The sequence below is a fragment of the Bactrocera tryoni genome, chromosome 4 (assembly GCF_016617805.1).
Source record: "Bactrocera tryoni isolate S06 chromosome 4, CSIRO_BtryS06_freeze2, whole genome shotgun sequence".
NCBI lineage: Eukaryota > Metazoa > Arthropoda > Insecta > Diptera > Tephritidae > Bactrocera > Bactrocera tryoni.
In genome coordinates, this window is record NC_052502.1 from 54,106,544 (window position 1) to 54,127,950 (window position 21,407).

At 38.6% G+C, this 21,407-nt stretch overlaps 1 protein-coding gene across 1 annotated transcript in view; it reads left to right on the forward strand.

Moving 5' to 3' along the window:
* LOC120775817 (chitin deacetylase 1) overlaps positions 1-21,407 on the forward strand; it is a 108,245-nt gene that overhangs the window by 65,095 nt on the left and 21,743 nt on the right. Inside the window, exon 6 of the mRNA XM_040106171.1 lies at positions 17,317-17,536. Within this exon, the coding sequence (XP_039962105.1) occupies positions 17,317-17,536 (220 nt within the window). The remainder of the gene's footprint in view (positions 1-17,316; positions 17,537-21,407) is intronic.

The following is a 21,407-nucleotide window of genomic DNA, read 5'->3' on the forward strand; positions in this document are numbered from 1 at the left end:
TGAATACTATTACTTAAGCTTACGGGGATCATATAAATTATTATCTTTTAAATAAGTTTTTCTTTATATAAAATAATTGTTTGCACGCTATACTTTTTTCGTAACAAATGAATTGAGTTTTTGGATTTTATTCTTTATCAAAAATAATTTTGCTTTTTTAATGTTGTATTAATAAACCTGAGGATTGATTTTATTATTAAAGAATAAAAAGATTTATATGAAATATAAAAATTAACAGAAGACGCTATACTTATTTCGTGAACTGCTTTTGGTAGTGGGCATTTAAGCGTACCACTCATCAAAAGCTAACGAACAAACATGTTGACACTTCTGCCTGTCCGATTTTGTTAATTTTTCGATTATCTAAAGTCCAGCGCAATACCTTTTCAAGATTGAAATTTTTAAAGTAATTGTCTACAAGAATGTAGTACACGGTAATACAATTCTTTTGCAATTGGATGGTGATTCTATTGTCTTAGACTCGTAAAGTGGGATTATATAATCAAACAGGAAAAAAGTTTTGTTGACACACCTTATTGTTTTTACTGCTCCTCCATTGTACAAAAGAATGCTGGTGATCTTTTCAGTTGTAGAAAAAATACACATTTTGCTTCTCCAGTTCCCATTATTTCTGTCTAAATAAAAAGTATATGTCTATCTTTTATGAAGCAAACTACCACTGAGCATATTCGCTGAAGATAGTTGGTTCTCTTCTAGATGATATGCCACGGTTTAGAGGAATTTGAGTAAAAATATATCGCTTTCTAGCAAGTTTTATAATTTTGATTTCTATTTCGTATTTTATAACAAGAATTGGTATTGGAGATATGAATCGATGGACTTTATTATGCGGACTAAACCTTAATGCTACCACGTTAGAAATAGAATGGTTGATTAGCAAGCTAGCACATAGCACAGCTACTCCAGAGTTTAAGGCACCAGTAATAACTTGGGACTATTTTTAGAAGAGAAACTTTCATGCAAACCAAATATAGACATTACCCTAATGAAAATGCTCTTTACACCTGCAAGAGGATGTTTGGGCCCAGATGGGGACTAATGCCTTATGTAACTCATTGGATGTACACAGCAGCTGTAAGGCCGTTTAAAACGTTCGTTGTGTTGGTATGGTGGCCAATATGGAAAAACATATGAAAAGCATAGAAAGAGCAGCTAGTGTATGCATCAATGGAGCTCTAAGAATAACGCCAAGTCAGACACTTTACTTCACTGTTTATTTACTGCCAACAATTTTGTTACATAAGTAACTGACAGCAAAGTCAGCTCTTTTACTGCGGAAATCCTTCTTCTAGTCGCCTGTAATTAGGAGCCTTCTAAGATACTTAGTAATTTTCCGGTTCTACCAAATACCACAAATTCTCAAAATCCCTTAGAATTGAGTTTAAAATAGATCCCAAATATCGCCTTTACTTCCAGGGAAGATGGGAAAAGGAGTGTGGTGGACACGAACGCAAAGATAACCATCTATATGTATGGATTCAAACAATATAATTATGTGGAGGGTTGTGTCTTTTCAACAAAAACTACCAGAAGACACCAGAATCGCCTTCCAACTACTAGACTTCTAAGCGGAGATCATATCAATTAAAGAAAGCTTCCATATGCTGACAAAGAGTTCACTCACAACAAAGGATATGTGTATATATTCAGATAGCCAATCTGCTTTGAAATCACTAAAGTCTCTTAGAGTGACATCAAATATAGTCAAAAAACGTATTGATCTTTTAGTGGATCTAACATTGCACGATAAACTTGCCATAACATAAATTTATCCTTGATAATTGTGAAACAGATGAATTAGCCAAGCAGGCATCATCCTACAATTTGATCCAAAACAGAAGGGGTTGTTACGCCTCTGACTACTTGTAGATATCAAATCGACATCTACTTTTAGATATGTTGCAGATACTTGCAGATATCTAATCGACAAACATGTTTTGTTGTAACTGAGTCTCAGTAGAGACAAGCCCTGTCTTGCTTAACAAATTGAAAACGTGGCATGAATATAGAACACACATTTAGACGACTACTAAAAATCAAAAGAAATGGCATAAGAACTTTAGTAGGAGTGCTGGCAGGTCACAAGACAGCAGACTAGGGATACCACACAAGGACTGTTGTAAAAGCTGTCAGAAGAAGAGGGGACTATAAAACAAATTCTCTGCAAATGTAAACCTTTTTTCATCGGAAATATAAAAACCACACGAGGTGGTTCAGAGTGGACATAATAGAGTGAGAGTTTCACAATAGATCTCCCAAAGCCATAGATGCGTTGTCATCCTTCCTTCGATAAGGCGCCATAAGAGAGAATAAACGATCTTAAATTTTTTGTGCTGGGCATAAGTTCACTTATTTTAAGTTCTTCTTCTTCTTTCGGGCGTAGACACCGCCACAGCACTCCAGTCATTTCTCCTTTTCACTATTTGGCGGCAATTTGAGATACCAAATGCAGGCAAGACATTCTTCACCTGATCTCTCCAATGGAGTGGAGGTACTCAATCTAAAACCTTCGAAGCTCGAGTGTTCTCTTCCATTCCGACAACATGATCTACCCAGCGTGGCCGCTGTCGCTTAATGTCGCAATGTTATCGTTCCATCGACTGCGGTACTCGCCGTTGCCAATGTGGAGATAACCATAAATCTTTCGCAAAGCCTTTCTCTCAACACTCTTAAGGCCGACTCATCACATGATGTCATTGTGCTTGTCTTTGCACTATATAGAAGGACAGGAATGATGAGGGACTTGTAGAGTTTGGTCTTTGTTCGTCGGGAGAGGAGTTTATTTTTCGATTGTCTACTCTATTTTAAGTTCTAGCTATATTATATATGGATATAATTAGGAATTATTTAAAATTTTCTACTATCAACGCAAACTTTTAGAACTCCAACTCGCAACAAATTGAAATTGATATTCGCCGATTGAAATTCGGATTAAACGAAATATATTTGCATCGATTTAATTAGCTTTTAGCTCCGAAAGCTTTTGCTACGCATTAGCTCAACTCTAAGTCTTTCTTTATTCCCAAATAACTTCAGCGGATTTCCCACTCTTCGAAAAGTTGGTAGCCTCCACTCAAAATACGGACAACATTAACCGGGAAGACTAAAAGTTTTGCGGCATTAACTGCAAAATAAAATTTTATGTTTGCATAATTTGAAACAAAAGAATCAACCGCATGCAATAAAGTTACACCAAAAACAAAAAGTAAAAAACAACAAAAAACACATCGACTAAGCTGAAATCCAAACAAATCTGCCACAAAATTGAACACTATCTGACTCACACACCACCACACAAAATCCCAATGCATGCAATGAGTGAAGTGCGAGTGGCGCTGAGAACGGCGGTCGCCATTGTTGCATGCAACAATAGCTGCAACACAAAATAGAAATTAAATTTGCAAACTTTTTTGGCTGGATTAGATTACTTGTTTACAACACGAAAGTAAAACAAAAGCCGCAGCAACAGCAACAACAGCCAGCGCCACAACAAAAGCAACTAAACATGAATGCGCGCAACAACGCAAGCGCTTGAGCTGCGTATGTGTATACGTGTGTGTGTTTGGGTAAGCAATGACGGAGAAACGGTGCAATTTGAATATGTTAAAACCCTGCCAAGTGCATTGTTTGATTTTTATTGACGTACACATCCGCTTACAACCACAGGCACACACACACAATCTCCAAATGTGCAACGAAAGCCAGCACCACCACCACATATAAGGATATCCTTTACTTTTGTTTAATAAATTATACTGCCATATAAGTTTGTTGCTGTTGTTGTTGCTGGCTGGTGAATAATATATCATTGTTTGGATTTTCGGTTTGCAGTCGGAACCGCATACCTATTCTGCATTACAATAGAAATTTAATTATTTTATTATTATTTAAAAGAGTGGCAACTAGCTGCAACAAGAAGGAAGCAGTGTTGGCTGATATATAAGATCATTGTTGTTTAGACCTATCGTTTATTTAAGAGAGTGCCAAACGAAAACTCAATGTCAGATAAAATAGCAACGAGGATATTGAGTTGCTTATTCTTTAAATAAAGTGTTAAAGGGTGATCCTAGTTGAAACCAAATGTCGCCGAGATCACCAGGACCAATTTCAAGTACCAAGTGGTCGGTTATCATGACGCGATAACGTTCGCCATTGACGGTTATGTTCGCAGCGTCATCATTTTCGAAGAAATATGGACCGATGTTTTCACCGGCCACAAACCGTTGTTTTTTCTTTATACAATGGCAGCTCATGAATCTTTTTAGGTTGTTCTTCGACCCAAACGTGCCAATTTTGCTTATTTACATACCAATTGAGCCAGAAATTTTAAAAGTCCATAGAGCGAAGCGATGTCGAACGACGCCATATCGACTCTCCACGGTCTTCGTGTACACTCTAAGTGTAGACTGCCTATATTGTCCTCACTGTGTGTTTGTCGTGGTCTATTCGGTCGAATATTATCCAATAATTAATGCTGGGTCTCAAGATGGGATAAGATGTCTTATGACGGAGATTTATATAGGGTAGTCGAAACAGGATTTTCATATTTCTAATCAAACTTCAACTTATTTTTTTATATTTATAATGAACTTTATTGAACCAAATATGTACCATCTTGGTCGACCACTTTTTGCCATTTTTCCGCTAGAGAGATTATTCCATCAACGCAAAACTTTACTGGTTTCTCAGCGAAAAGCGGCGTCAAGTAATTTTCACAGCCTTCTCTTGAAGCCAACTCTACTCCGTTAAGGGAGTTCTGCATTGACCGAAAGAAATGGTAGCCCGATGGTGCAAGGTCAGGGCTATATGGTGGATGCGACGAAACTTCCCAGCCAAACTGTCTCAGTGTTTGCCGAGTCATCAACAATGTGTTAGGTCTTACAGTGTCCTGATGGAAGACGAAGTCCTTTCTGTTGATCAGTTCTAGCCGTTTTTTTTTTCATTTGCTTGCTGTTGTAGACAGTAAAATATAGAATCAATCGATCGACCAAGCTGGAGTAGTGAATGATCCCTTTCCAATCCCACCAAGCACTCAGCATAACCTTTCGAGGTGTCAATCCTGGCTTTGCGGCCATTTGTTGAGCTTCTCCACGCTTGGACCATGATCTTTTCCACACATTATTATCGTATTTGATCCAGTTTTCGTCTTCTGTCACCATTCGCTTCAGAAATGGTTCGATTTCATTTCCATTCAGCAAAGAATCGCTGATGTTAATTCGGTCCATTAAATTTTTCACAGACAAATTCATGTGGTATCCAAACATCGAGCTTCTTTTTGTAGCCAGCCTTTTTTAAATGGTTCAAAACCATTTGATGATGAATGTTAAGTTCCTTAGCGATGTCATGGTCGCTAATGTGACTGTCCTGGTCAATCTTTTCCATTATTTCATCGACTTTTTCAACGATAGGTCGACCAGAGCGAAGTGCATCTTTCACATCGAAATTTCCAGATTGGAAAAGAGCGAACCATTCTTGTACTGCACCAACTGATACAGCATCGTCTTCCTAAAGTACACATTCTTTTTTTTTATACAGAAATTTCAAAATGTGGCGAATTTCTTCTTTATTTTCACTCATTTTTGAACAGCTGTAACTTTTTTTCAAATTCCCCGAATTTAGTATTTTTTTTTGTTAAATTAAGCTTAAAATCTTTCCAACACTATTTGGTATGACATAATGTAATTGGTAGCCTTGGAGATATGCGATTGCAACGACAATATTTTGAGAGTCATAAACACTTCCGTAGCGTTGGATCCATATTACTAAGTACCTAAGGCCTCTCCACTTCACAAAGTTTAAATTCCAGGATAATATCAACTATAATTGCTACCTCCTTCATATATCACTTAAATTCGATAATTTTCATAAAATTAAAATCCACACCACACACTTCATGCCACTTAGATATTCGGCACTATTTCGCAAATGGCTCAGAAACTACGCCGCCGGCACATAATATTATTAGCCAATCAAGAGCAAATTATACATTGGTGAAATAAGGCAGAAAGTGATTGCTGCACCGCAGGCAAATTTGATGCTTCACCATGCCCATTGAGTGCACTTTAAATATTTTCAACTGAAAGTCCCAGCAATTGCTTGCACCCTGCAAAATCCCAACCTGCCCCACAGGCTTTTGGCGCTATTGTGGCTACTTTGCAGCTTCCTTCGCCGCCTACACTGCGTAGCGATGGCGTTGGTGATAACGCCGGTGATAACCGCTGCGATTACAAGCACGCCGCCGCGTAGTAAACTGTCTAACCACTTCCTAAGTAGTTAGCTTTTAACTTGCCCCAAGGGCACAAAAGGGAAAAAACCAAAATCAAAGTGTTGCGATCTAACGCCACGCTGAGTTGTTCTGCCCACTCGGCAGCCTTGTGCTCGCCTGATAATCACTACGGCTATCAGAACAATCAGCTGCCTCACTATCACGGCGGCCATAATATCAGGGCAACAGCACGCAGGTAACTTCTACAAAATCAGTTTAAAATTTACCGACTTCCGTTGCTGCTCAAACGTGACAACCTCATCAGCAATGCTGCGGGTCTGCTGCGTGAGTGTGTGTGCCTGAGCAGTTAACGTGGCAGTCAGTCGTCGCCTAACAACTGTGTTGCACATAAAAATGTTAAAAGTTCGTGCAACAACGCTTTAACCACAAGCAAACGTCCATCAGCTCAACTCAAGCAAGTGCGCAGCAGTAAAAGCCACAGTAAAAGCAACAACGCAATAAAAGCAAATGCCAACAAAAATCAAAAGGAGAGCGAAAGGAAAATACCACGCACACTAGCAGCAAGAAAAACCCTCTTCCGCGAAAAAGATTGCCTTGATCAAGTATGCCAAGTTTATGACGTAACCTCTACTGGGTTGTAGTTCGAATTTCAGTTGCTTTGACATGGAATTTTGAATATTTGAATTTATTTGATCCTTCCTCATAATATTATCGAATGAAAAGTATGACCCGGACACAAAAAACGATGAGCCGTTCAAATAACAGCTCCGATTCAAATTTTAGGAGCAAAGTCCTTCACAAATTCCATCAGCTTTTCATAGGTGAGCTAAAAAAGATTTTCAAGAAGGAAGTCTTTAAAGCTGTCACTGTTGAAATCGTGGATTCTACCTTGAAATACTCCGAAAATATTTGTGAACCTTCCCCCCATGCCAAAAACTCAGCTACAAAAAGCTTAGCCTGTTTCTAAGAGCATTGAACATTGTAATACCGATTCGTAAAACCGTAGCTCTTTAATTGAGACTGTATGTAGATCTCAGCTTATGCATACCGACACCGTCTCTTGAAGAGCCCTAGATTTGTCGACATTCTACAAGTCATTCATCATCCTCGTCCTGCTATATGGTGCAGAGGCATGGACCATGACAACAGCTGATGACTCGACGTTACGAGTTTTCGAGAGAAAGGCTCTGTGGAAAATTTATGGTCATTTGCGCATTGGCGACTGCGAAAATCGCCTTAGATGGAATGATAAGCTGTTCAAAATATAAGACAAGTTGACATACTTCAGCGAATAAAGAGACAGCGTTTACTCTCGTAAGGTCACGTCGTCCGAACGGACGAAAACACTGCAGTTCTGAAAGTATTTGACGCAATATCAGCCGGGGGAAGCAGAGGCTTCCACTCCGTTGCAAAGACCAGAGGGAGAAGGACTTGGCTACACCAATAAAGAGGAATAAAGTCCAAGTCATTCAGGACCATGGATAGTAGTTGATACTGGAGTGCTCTTTAACATGAAATTAAACAAACTCTCCGGATTCATATTTATGTTGTCACCCTTAGCCGGGCCCGACTGACTTGAGAACGGCAAACGGAATACATATTTCTTTTATTAGATGAGCAAGAAACACATTTATTTCTAAATAAACTTGTTGAAGGAATTTCCTTACCCGGACCCGACTGACTTGAGAGCGACGGGATCGAATCGTTTCCGATTACGTAGATTCAACTGACTTGACAATAGCGACAATGCTATAAAGTCCTCGGTATTACTGAGTTTACCTTGTTGATTTGGCGGCAATTTTGTCTTTTCAAGTATCTAAAGTAGAATGGATCTATTTTCGGCAATTGCTTCAATTGCAGATATTTTAAAGTTTCAGAGGGGTTTTGGGTTTTGAAGTTGTATTGAAATTCAAATAAATTTCCGATAGTTACGTGTACCTTACCTTTTTGAATTCCCATCGAAAAGCTTACAGTGTGTAGAAAGAAGGTAAAATAAACAAGCGGAAGCGTAAATGAAAACTGCATAAATGTTTCCAACTTTGTAATGACCTGTACAGCCGCAACAAGCTAGCCGAGCCGTCCACAGTCTCAGCGTACAGTCACCATGGACAGCTGTTATTGCCAAAGCTCTTAAAGCATTTGCCACCCACTACGCCGTTTCAACACATCGCCACGCCCCAAGCAAAGTGCACAATAGCGGCAAAAGAAAAAAAGTTCAAAAGCCGGTGGTAAAAATAATTTTATACTTTTGACATTATGTTGCACGTAAAGGTAAAGCACAAAACACCAAAAAAAAAACGCAGCAAATGTGGTAAGGCTTTAGCCCAAAAAGCATACAAACTACGAAGTGTTTGAAGTGCGACTGCTGGAGGCAAATGACTTGAGGCTTTTCGGCCAAAAATATGTCGGCAAGAAATTACTTGAACTTCAAAGTATGTAAATAACTCTTTGCATAACTTAAAGCAAAATGGCCAACTAGCCTGAGTGAGCTCCAAATACTTTAAGACGCCGTGTAGTTAACGATTACGGGGCATTTAGGCAGCAAAAGTGGTGATTCGCAAGAATTCACCGCTTTTAAAGAGTTGCTTAAACTCAGTGAAAAGATTGTGTAGCTCCACATAATCTTCCAAGAAAATTCGTGGGAGCATGGACGTGTGGAAATCTAATTGTTTATCATCATAACTTTCAGCACTAAAACTTAGTTCTATAATCAATTGTTACTTTGGTTTTCGTTATTAAATGCTACCAAGTTAGCAGTGTGTGGTCGAATAAAAACCCGTGACCACTCCGGTTTCGTAGATCCGGTGGTCGTTGCTAAAAGTCTGTCTAAAATGTCAAAGCTTATCAAAAGCTCAAGTTCACGAAAGCCCTGAGTTTGTCGAAGTAATAATTGTTGCTTGTTCTCCTACACAAATACGTAATCGACATGAAGACACATCTCAGTGTTTTAGACGTTTGTACGCTCCGCACTATGCTCGTCAACAAGGAATGGTCGATGTGGAGAAGCTGCAACCACATTTGAGAATCGAACGATTTTCTGCTCGACTTGCATTCCTGTTCTCTAAGAGCTCTCAACAGTAGCTGGTACGATGAGATGTGTTGTCTCACATTGGAAGGATAGATATCGAGAGTTGAAGAGTGAAGCGACACGCATTTGTAGACAAAAAAAGAGAGACCGAAATAAGTGAATACGATGAGCTTTTCATGCTATCCGACAGCGGTAATGCTCGAAAATTATACGAAAAGATGCGGAAACTAACAGAAGGTTTCAAAAAGGTCCATATTATTTTAGGGCATCCGGAAGTGATCTAGAGGGAACACTTCTCCAACCTGCTGAATGGTAGTGAAAACATAACACCTGGACATGGTGAACCCGATTCCGCAAACGATGACGATGAAGCAGACGCTCCAACAGCAAAGCGAAAGGGCTAATGGATTGCCGGCCGAGCTAATCATATAGGGCGGCGAAAAACTAATAAGGAGCATGCATCAGCTTCTTTGTGGAATATAGTCGGAAGAAAGCATGCCTGGCGATTGTAATTTAAATGTGCTCCGCCCAATCCATACAACCGGAGACCCCCGAATCTGCGCCAACTACCGTAGGATAAGCCTCCTTAACATCGAATATAAGGTTCCATCGATCGTATTGCGTGAGAGATTAAATCATACCGCCAACAAACCGATTGGACCTTTTCAGTGCGGCTTTAGGCTTGGGAAATCAACAACTGGCCAGATATTCACCATGAGCCAAGCGATTTTAAAACTACTTTTGACAGCACGAAAAGAAGCTGCCTTTATGCTTCCGACTTCTTCAATATACTGCTGGAGAATATAATTCGAGCTGCACAGCTGAATGTAGGAGGCGATTTAAAAAGAAAACACTCCAGCTCTGAGAGTATTCGAAGCAGAACCCGCCGGGGAAAGCATGGGAAGAGGAGGACCTCATCTCTCAAAGACAGTCATGATTAGACTACACTCTGTAATTTGCATATCGCAGAGCTTTTGAGGTGTCGACCAAGTTTCAACTACTCTCTTCTGCTAATAATGCTGAAAGCTCTCTTTTTTTTCTTGCATCTGTTGTTTGTTAACCTTGAAACGGCCCGTCTTTGTTCTGATCCAAATCGAGCGAGCTCCAATTAGAATTCAGGAGAATTCCTCCACTGCATTTAATACGCTGGCATCACGCTGTCATTACCCCAAGGGATGTCAGTGGAATACTGGAAGAATTTTCTAGTTTTTCAACATTTTCAGAGGAAAAACTGCTTTTCAGCGAAAAAGTTAGAACTGAACAAAAATGTTCACAATTTCGTTAAAGCTAAACTCCATTTGATGCGCAACCTTTGCTTTCCACGGAAGTAACTTTATTGCAAGAGATTAATATTTCTGCGTCTGCCATTCAAATCTGACTGCATTTGTTATTCATGCGGATAAGCATCAACTTTGTATCGCTATTGTCTAAAGTGGTCATACGCATAGGTTTCAGTAAATATTTATGTATGTATGTATGTATACATAGATTTCGTTTCATTTAACTGCGATTATTTTAGCTTTCGAGAAATTTCTGCTTCCAGTAGTCAGCTACACAATTTGTTGTTACTATTGTAGTTTTTCTGTAACGATATTTGTTCCTCAGCAACATATATGTATGTATGTACATATATAGGTTACCTTTCTATAGTATGCAAATATGCTCATCCACCTGTTACCCTCCCCCAAGCCGCTGCATAAACATCAAAGGCTTACTTATGTATGCATGTGTATGTTGTCATCAGCAAACAATAGCAATAACACTTAGGACTTTCTAGTCATATCAGCATCGTCAGTTAGCCGGAAACCTTTGGGGATGCACAGGCGAGTGACCAAGTCAGAGCAGCATTCTATTACCTAACCTCTAACAACACGGGAACCAAACTTTAACTAAATATGCTCATATATGCTTATAATACTTATGTATATGCTTGCAGCTGAAATTTCATAAATGTGCCGTTATGTATGCATGCGCTTTAGAAAAGTGTTCAGTTCGTGCATGTGGCAAGTTTTCTATTATTTCGGCGTCAATCACATGGCTTTTGTGTGCTACTTTGTATGTGTCTGCTTGTATGTACATATATACACAGTAGTATGCAGCTGTTAATGATGCCGTTGTCGCTGGCTGACTGCTATTATGTCACCCTGCCCTTTCTGCGTCATCGCTGCTGCCACGGAGGTGGCACTGCCATTGTTTTAAGTTTTTGCTCCTTTCGTCTGCGGAAACGATCATTACATTGAGTTCCTTTGTTAGTAATTTGTTGTTGTTTTGTGTAATATGTATGTTTGTAATCGACGTTAAGGGTCTGTGGCAAGCGACATGCTATCCACTGAGGACACATATAAATATATGTTTGCAACTTTTGTGACCAAATGCACTTTCTAATTCCCCTGGTGGCCGACAAACGGCAGAATTTGGTGTCCATTGCCGGTTTTCCATGTCAGCAATTGTCATGCCGCCTTGTAACTTATCAGTGTACATATGTGTAAACAACAACAACATTATGTACTTTAAGTTGTTAACTGTGTATTTAGCACACTTGCACCAAAAGGTTCGCAACCGGTAGTTATATACATAACATAATACATACATATGTATATACATTACATTCTATATGTTTGTACTTGTACCTTAATGAAATGATCTCTGGAGTACTCTTTTGCAATTTTCGTTTATATAGAATTATTAACTATTATCTCTTACTGTGGACACTTCTTATATACTTGTATGGAAATTTAATTACTGCATACAAAACAGAATTAATATGAAAGTCTCTCTTTTATGTGTTCTTCTCTTCTTTATTGGGGCTAACGCGACTATAGCCGAGTTTACAATAGCGGCCCCAGTTGACGCCAATCGGAGATTCCAAATGTAGTCAAGTCCTTCTCCACGTGATCTTTTCAACGGAGTGGAGGTCTTCCTTTGCTTCCCCGGCGGATACTGCGTTCGTCTATACGTACGACATGACCTAGCCAGCGCAGCCGCTGTCTCTTTATTCGCTGAACTATGTCAATGTCGGCGTATATCTCGCACAGCGCATCGTTCCAACGACTGCGGTATTCGCCGCTGACAATGCGCAAAGAACCATAAACCTTTCTCTCGAAAACTCGTAACGGTGACTCATCAGATGTTGTCATCGTCCATGCCTATGAATCATATAACAAGACGAGGGTGATGATACAATTCACTCAGTTTGAAATTGGGTCTTTGTTCGTCGAGAGAGGACTATACTTCTCAATTTCCTACTCAGTCCGAAGTTGCACCTGTTGACAAGAGTTATTTCACGCTGGATTTCAATGCTGACATTGTTGTTGCTGTTAATGCTGGTTCCAAGATAGACGAAATTATCTACAATTCGAAGTTATGACTGTCAGCAATGATGTGGGAGTCAAGTCGCTAATGCGTTGGTTTGATGACAGGAGTTTATTTAGCTATGCAGCTCGAACTATTTTCTCCAAGAGTAGATCTAAATCTTTCTATAAAACCTCGTTTGGGATCGACGGCTCGGAGAGGTGCTTCCCGAACCTGACGGAGCTTTTGGTACTGTTCAACGTCAGTTGATACCAAATTCAGATATAAAGGCAGCTCCTTTTCGTGCTGTCAAAAGCAGCTTTGGAATGGACGACACCCCCTGTCTATCGATCCTCTTTAGATTTAGTACATGGAGAAGTTCGCCTCCGTATTAGAATCGCTATCGGCCCTCCGATTTGTTGTACTTCAGACGGGTAATTGCTATTCGAACGTCTTCATTGTCGGACAATGGAATGTCTGCTCTATCTTCATCGATTGGGAAATCGGGTTTGCCTTCTCCTGGCCTTATGCTTTCACTGCGACTCAGCAGGCTGGAGAAACTCCCTCCATAACTTCATAAGGTTGTTGCCATGTGCTGAAGTTCACGCAAGTGAGGAAAGTGCTCTGAACGCCGTTTACTTGGGAGTGACCAGAAGCTATTATTTAACTTATAGCTCAAGCAGCTCACGACTTCCAGTCATAGACCAAGTATCCTCTGGATATCCTAAAGGCATCCGTTTGAAGACGAGCTAAAGTGAGAATGCGAAACATCCCATCCCCAGGATTGTGGTCGAGGTTTGGGACCCGCCAATTAAAAATTTACTCTCAATGAAAAGAACAAGTTCGCATTTAGTCAACAAAAAAAAAATACTTCTAGCCAAGATTTTGAAGATATACATACATACATACATGTAGAGAAGATGAAATGTAATCAAAACGAGATATTAAAATGAATTTATATGGGTCGAAAACAGTGGCAAGTTGAAATATTTTTTAGAACAGTTTCCCTTCAAAATTCTCATAGAAAGCCAAACTTTCGTCGGCAATACACAAACAATATTACGAAAGCCAATGAGCATGCTGCCACCCCAGCTTATGCAATCAAGCCAATTGTGAATATGCAAAACTTGGTAATAAGTAAGTACATAAATATGACTATTAGGACACTTGTCTACATATTTACAGTTGTAAACATGCATTTGTGTGTAGCAACATGAGAAACAATAAAATATAACTTAAGTGATAACAAAATTCCCTTAGCAACCAAATCCCTTTAGTCATATGCAAATCTTAATTTGCACACAAGCAACCACACACACACACACCCACACTCAAATAAATATATTCATGTATTTTTGTTGTATTTTACATATACACTACATATACAACTTAAAACCACAATGTAAATATTTCAGGGTAACCCAAATGTTTTGCACTGAGAACAATAGTGAATGCATTTTATTAAAACAATGTTAGCAACAACAACAGCTAAATGCAGACATGTTGCATATACAATACAAAAGCGTATATGCAACAATATTAGTAGTGCAATTGTATATTTAAGGGGTTTAAAATTTCGAAAAAACAAACAAAACTAAAAATGCAAACGAAAACAAAAACAAAAACAAAAGGGTCACCCATTTATTTGCATGTCTATTCCCAAATTCCCAAATGTGTGTGTAAAACTTTTGCATTGGCGGAAGTTGCACCAACCGAAAATAATAACAAATGCATGTAAAGAGAAATACTTGTAAAGGATATAAAATATTTATGATTGCATATACATACGTACATATGTATATATCTATGTTTGTATAGATTTATATGCTGATGTATTGAATGCCAGCTATGTTAGTCGGAACAAACTAATATGAGGAAATAAGAAATAATAATCAGAATTGTAGTATTGTTGTAAAACACAAGGAAAAACACTATATCCTATAGTTGTCCGATTTGAAATATACAAATATTCGGAGTTGATAGCGCTACCTTGGACAATAGTCTACATACAGTCAAAATTCGTGAAGATATCTTGTCAAGTATAAAAGCAATAGTTTTCCTACAAGCACTTAAAAATGATTTTTATATTGTTGTATATATGTATATGATTTTAGCTAAAAGTGGGCGGTATCACGCCCACCAGCTCGTATAAAGCCCTCTCATACCATCTCGGAAGTAAAATTTATTGTCTCTGGCTTATTTAGTTATGGATTTATTGCGCTTTCAGTAGTTTTTAGCGATGTCGTAGTCTGGGGAGTAAGCGGGCTTATTAACCGATTTCATCCATTTCACACTGTCTTATGCGAATTCGACTATCGTAGCGTGGCCTAAGAGATATGTACATTAATAGCGGGATTCTGTAACCAGTCTCTAGTCTCAATTTGTGACTAGTTACCATTCACTAAACAGTCTCCAGCGTTAGTCTCAAAATATTGCCTCAAGTTTGAGACCTGATAGTTAGGAGGTCTCAAAACTAAAAAGAACTCTTGTCTGCCATTTTGAATATACTGAATAGAGATCATCATAAATATTAATCGACTGTCATTTTTTTATATTTTGTAAGCAACTCAAACACGAAAAGGTTAAAAATAAATCAATTTTACATAAATTTCGTAATTATTATGAAACAAAGTCAACATATATTTTTATTTTTATTGATAATTATGTTTTTTGACTATGTCATAGAAAATTTAATATTTGCTATCGGCATATTTATTTTCATTCAAGTGTAAAAACATCTCTGAATAATGAAATGTAATAGTTTTTGTGACTGTCACCTATAGAACAGCAAAATCGTCTCAAGCCTCAAAAATTGTCTCTAACTTAAAATCTCAAATTTAGAGACTTGCGACTGTATCACAGTACAGAATCGCACGGTAAATCTATTAGAGATCGGGACTACGCCTACTTTTTCAAAATTTTCAGCTCACAAAAGGCTATGAAGGCTTTGTACCACTCCTAGGATTTTTGTTTTCATAAAACTTAATCACTGAACGATCCCCCACACGAAAATTTGCTTAGAATTACAAAATTGAAGACAAATTCTTTTTTCAATATTTTTGTAAAAAACGAACTACTGAGGTATACCGACTAAAGCAGCGGCTGTAAAAAAACTGGTTGACAGCTCGTGCTCATTTTGGCATAGTAAGGGGTTTTTCAATAGAGACACTACAAAAGTAGACCCATAGGAACAGCAAACGACGGCATATTTTTGCCCGTTCTTTAGACATTTCTCTTTAGTAAGGTTTGCGATTTCGTTATGGAGGATATACGATTCCACAACGAGTCCAAATAATTAAAAAATTCGAGCGCTACGTCTAATTTATGGTCATCATAATCGTCATGTCAAATCAACAATCGAGCGTCTAGTGGAAAAATTTGAATCCACAGGCACAGTCCAAATTTTCCCGTGCCAATGAGGCAAAGAAGTGTCCGTAGTGTAGAAAATATTGCTGCCGCTAGCGCATCAATTGAGGAAGACCCAAATAAGTCTCTCACACGTCGTTCTCAAGCGTTTTGCATCTCTGTGACGTCATTGTAGCGAATTTTGCGAAACAAATCTTGGCCTACGACCTTACAAGATCAAATTGACGCAAGAACTGAAGTCACTTGACCACCAGAATCGTCAGAATAGTCGTATGTTCATGAATTGGGCTGAGCAACAACTTGAAAATCATCCGGATTTTCATCAAAAAATCAACAGCGATGAGGCTCATTTTTGGCTGAATGGCTTCGTCGATAAGTAAAATATGGGTTATTGGTGAGGCAGCAATTCACACATACACTATGAGTCACCACAACATCGCGAAAAACCGTTTGGTGCGGTTTATGGGCCGGCAGCGTCTTTGGTGCGTATTTCTACCGAAATGATCAAGCCCGGCATGTTAGTGTGAATGAGAATCGCTGCCGCTCAATGATAAGCGAATATTTTTGGCCCGATTAAGATGATATGGACTTGGACAAAAGGTGGTTTCAACCTGACGACGCAAGAAGCCACACAGCGCATGTCACAATCGATTTATTGAAAACCAAGTTTAGTTTCACGAAATGGTCCAGTCAATTGACCGTCTCGGTAGTGCGATTTGACGGCGTTAGACTAAAAGAAATCGGGTTCCATATATAATGGCATCAAATGTACTTTTACAGGAACAAAGCATTTCATTAACATCCCAAACCATTTTTGTTTTATTTAAAAAAAAAACTTTTGATGTTATTGAAAAACGCGAACAGGACTGGGTGGACACCCAGCTTAGCAAAAAAATATATATTTTTTGAATATAATTTGCCCGGAGAATTTAATTACAATTACTTACTTGCTTGCTCTTGTCCCAATATACATATAGTATAGTATAAATAACTCTTTATCTATAGGTAAATAATGTCACGTAAATGTCAAATTTCTGAATAATAGTATCAAGCGAAGAAGAGTATCAAGCGCTCAAATTAACTGGAATTTTTGATTTAACACGAAATTATCCATAAATTGAATTGGTTTATTTGTTACTGACACCAAAACCAATGTCGCCTATTTACACACATATACAGTATATTTCTCAATATAATACATAACTTTTAATTCATTATTCAATCGTTTTAGAATATCAACGAGTAAATACATATGTAATACTACGATTGACGTGAATATTTTCCGCACAAATATTTGTCTATAATCTTAACTTTATTTGGCTTTGCTTAATTATTTTATTTTATTTATTTTATTAAATCAATATTTCATATTTTTCTGTTGCAGCAATTACCAACAAATTCAACATCTCGGCTATGCTGGACACGAGTTCGCCACCGAAAGTATCTCACAACAACAAGGACTACAAGACAAAGGCTACGAGGAATGGGTTGGTGAAATGATCGGCATGCGTGAAATACTCAAACGCTTCGCCAACGTGTCCGTCAACGATGTGGTCGGCATGCGTGCGCCATTCTTGAAGCCCGGACGCAACACACAATATAAGGTATGCTGTTGCTGATGTGCAAGCAAATACTTAGTACTCGTATATAAACAGAAACATTTATTTATTTTATAAAAGTGTTCCGATAAATATTTTGGCTATAAAAGAAAAACGAGCACTTTGCAACATTTGCGATTTATTACTCAGCAAAGTCCCCTTTTAGCTCGATACACTTGACACCGTGATTATCCAACTTTTTTAACCTGAAAAATACTCCAGCAGATCTGCAAAGCAGACAGTGGCGCTTATATCTTCCACATTCGACTCAAATTTCGTTCTTCTAAATAACTTTTTCAAATTTGGAAACTAAAAGAAGTCGCGATTCGGCGTCGAATAAACCCAATAGTTCGACATAGTGGAGCTTCGTGATTGTATTTTCGTCCTGCAAGTACTGTGAAATACACAAACTCGGTACAAATAAAAGCGGGTCATTACCTTTCCGACCGTTAAGACAGTATAACAGGTTCGCCAGGAGAACTATTTCGTAGTCTTTGCTGTGTTCCTAGGGAACCACGTTTTACCAATGGTCACAAAACGTCACTGAAACTCCTTCGGCTTGTTCTTAGACGGCGTCAAATACTACTACGTAGTGGTCACGTGGTTCCCGTATTCTCTGATTTCAATGTTTGATTACCCTTCTAAAAAAAATAATCAACCATTACTATTTTTCCATTATGTCCACCCGGAGTATCACGAGAACAAGTTTAACAACCCCTGACACTTAAAGTGGCACAACCGCTTATTCTTTACTCATCAAATCAATTTGACGTATAGCGTACGTTTATCGGGAATATAAAGTTCTTGCGTGTTTGTACCAATTTGTTCCATTCGACTTTGAATACATTAGGCAACTTATTTTATATCAACTGGTCGTTTCAGTCTTCTTTGATTACATCAGTCTGTCTTATTTTCACCAATCTCGAAATGGAATTAAAGACAGCGAATATCAACGTCTATTTTTTAACAACCGGGTCACTAAAACTAATACCGAGTTTTCCAATAGGAATGATATGATTTCTAAGTGTGGTTTCGGTCATTTCTAATATGTCATCATCTGTCTTTTTTTATCATCTTCTCCGATGAATCTCACTTTTATCTGAGTGGTACAGTAAATAAACAAAGCTGTCGATTCTGATCCCAAGGAATTCCACAAATTGTTCATGAATAACTATAGCATCCACGTAAATGGACGGTTTTTTTGGTCTGGTGGAATCAATGATCCGTACTTCTTTCGAAATGAGTACCAAGCTTCGATGGCCGCAATTGGAAGAAGTTGATCTTCATAACATCTGGTTCCAATAAGACGGGACTACGTACCACTCAGCACGGGCAACAACCGAACTATTGCGAGAAAAGTTTGGAGATTGGGTTATTTCAATAAATTGTGAAATAGAATGGCTTTCAAGAAGTTGTGATTTATTGGCATTTAGCAATAAACCAGACTCTCTTCCAGCTTTATAAGTCAATATTGAACCTGCCCTTCATGACATACGACTTTATTTAATAGAAAAAGTACTCGAAAGCTGGGTTCAACGAATTCGTTCATGCAAAAGAAGTCGTGGAGGCCATTTGACTGGTGTTATATTCAGAACTTAATTGTATCGATCGACGGGACTGCGTGAAGCAAAATCATATCACTCTTATTCATTCAATTATTCAAAAACCTTGTATATAAGGTAAAAAATTAGCAAAAATAAATAGCTATCATTTACAAATTACCATCTCACAAATATAGGTCAGAATAATCATCACAAGCTCTGTGAGTTCATTTTTAACTCTCCATCACTCAAAATACTGTTCACCACTGGCCTAAATGTCCCTATTGGTCAACTAAAAAGCAATATTGTCTTACATATTTAAGTCTATAGATGGGATTTCAATTTCCTACAATTGTTTTGTACATATTTCATTTGTCTGCTTTGTTGGTCCCCTCACCGTATAGGTACTTCGAGTGTTTTGGTTGTGAACATTCATAGAGTTATGCATTGAACATTGTCCGTAAAAAGTCCTAAGCGAAACATAGTGCATGTTAGAGGCATTGAAAAGACAACTTGCCACACATATTTACCCCTCATGTTTACTCACATTACACCGAGGATCTCAGTGTACCCATTGTGGGTTACACACTTCAGTCAACCAACGATTACAATGAAAAGTCACATATACTTTGTTGTTACATTGGAGAATTACATCAAATGGATTTTTAAGTGCTCCTGTAGCAAAGCCCAACATTCACTTGTCAACAACTATTTTCGCTCAAAAATTTGCAAAAAGTCCAAAATATGGTTCTTAGACAAGCAGCAAATTGTACAGTTTCAGAATGGGCCAAATGGAAAATTTTCTGAGCCAACATTTTCTCTTATTAAATTACTTTCGCTGCTCTAAATCGCCTTTCGATAACTCTCTCTCTCTCTAAGTAATTATGAAATAATAGATTGTCAAAAAAGTCTTGCGGTATTACCGCTAGTTGGCGCTGAAAGCGCGTAGTTCTAGTTTTATTCATCGCATGTTATACCCTTTTGGAAAGCTCATTTCACGCGCTAACACGTGTTTGACTGATTGTCGTTTCTTTTAAGTCGTTCGTGAGTTATAGCGTCGCAAACATGGAGCAAAATAAAGAGAAAATACGGCATATTTTACAGTACTACTACGTTAAAGGCAAGAATGCATCTCAAGCCGCCAATAAAATTTGTGCAGTTTATGGACCCGATACAGTTTCCATTTCCACCGCACAAAGATAGTTCCAACGTTTTCGTTCAGGTGTAGAGATGGTCGAAGATGCGCCACGCTCCGGAAGGCCTGTCGTCGAAAATTGAGATAAAATCACTGAATTGCTCGAAAGAGACCAGCATAGTAGCAGCCGTAGCATCGGTCACGAGCTTGGCATGAGTCATCAAACCGTTATAAACCATTTGAAGAAGCTTGGAGTCACTAAGAAGCTCGATGTATGGGTGCCACACGAATTGACGCAAAAAAACATCTATGACCGTATCGACGCATGCGAATCGCTTCTGAATCGCAACAAAATCGACCCGTTTTTGAAGCGTATGGTGACTGGCGATGAAAAGTGGGTCACTTACGATAACGTAAAGTGCAAACGGTCGTGGTCGAAAAGCAGTGAAGCGGCCCAGACGGTGGCCAAGCCTGGATTGACGGCCAGGAAGGTTCTTCTGTGTGTTTGGTGGGATTGGCACTATGAGCTGCTCCCCTATGGCCAAACGCTCAATTCGGACCTATACTGCCAACAAGTGGACCGCTTGAAGGCAGCACTCATGCAGAAGAGGCCATCTTTGATCAACAGAGGCCGAATTGTCTTCCATCAGGACAACGCCAGGCCACTCACATCTTTAGTGACGCGCCAGAAGCTCCGGGAGCTCGGATGGGAGGTTCTTTTGCATCCACCGTATAGTCCGGATCTCGCACCAAGTGATTACTACCTGTTTCTGTCCATGGCGAACGCGCTTGGTAGTCTAAAGTTGGCCACAAGAGAGTCCTTTGAAAATTGGCTCTCCGAGTTTTTTGCCAATAGTGAAGCGAGCTTCTATGAGAGGGGCATTATGAAGTTGACATCTCGTTGGGAACGTGTCATCGAACAAAACGGTGCATATTTGACTTGAATCGCATTATTGTAACCAATTTTATGAACAATTGAAAATTCAATAAAAATACCGCAAGACTTTTTTGACAACGTAATATAATAATACTTTGAACTCAAAAAAAAGTTGAGAGTTACTTTATTGTGACGTAAATTAGCTGAGTTTTGAGATTTTGCCGAGAAACACTCCATAAACTTCGAAAAATCAGTTCACATGTTTGATTTTCAGCGCATAGAAATGTAGCTAGATGTGGATATATTTAATAAGTGACTAAAAAA